Source organism: Plasmodium gonderi (genome assembly GCF_002157705.1).
Source record: "Plasmodium gonderi DNA, contig: Pgo-contig_96, whole genome shotgun sequence".
Taxonomy (NCBI): Eukaryota; Apicomplexa; class Aconoidasida; order Haemosporida; family Plasmodiidae; genus Plasmodium; species Plasmodium gonderi.
The window spans coordinates 20,265-20,806 of NW_021629027.1; the positions used below are offsets into that span (position 1 = coordinate 20,265).

Sequence of the window (542 nt, forward strand, 5' to 3'; positions counted from 1 at the left end):
TTATATAAATTTTAGTGATAAATGTAAAATTTTCTCAACTATTTCACCTAATACAAAATGATATTTACTGAAATCATATAAAAATTTTATGCTTTCATATATTTTTATTTTATTACTATTTACTGAATACATCTTTACAGAAACCACAACATTCATTAAAACCCATTTTACCTTTATTCGCCTTTAATTTTTCATATTTTACAATTTTTACCATTATATAATTAATGATTGCCAATATTATATATGATAATATTAAAAAGAATGCAATGTAAATATATGAAAATTCCATGGGTATGCCTGATGCATTCAAAATAGTTTTATAACCTTGAGAAGACTGACTACTATTAACCATAATGTTACTATCTATCATATCTAACACTGGTAAAATTATTCCAAGTAATGGTACTAGGCATGTAGTAACAAAACCAAACCCGTATTTCAAATGTATTTTTTTTTTTATAATTTTGTTATAACTTTTTCTTGATTTATCTATTTTATCAATTATATCGAATATTTTTTTTTCACACGCACAGTCTAATTTA

General features: G+C 22.3%; 1 protein-coding gene across 1 annotated transcript; it reads right to left on the reverse strand.

The window, feature by feature from the left end:
* Positions 1-542, reverse strand: PGO_000995 (variable surface protein; the record flags this gene model as incomplete). The annotated part of the gene is made up of 2 exons (XM_028690872.1): positions 1-132; positions 203-542. Coding segments are annotated over 2 exons (472 nt in total), but the record flags the coding sequence as incomplete, so codon positions are not given.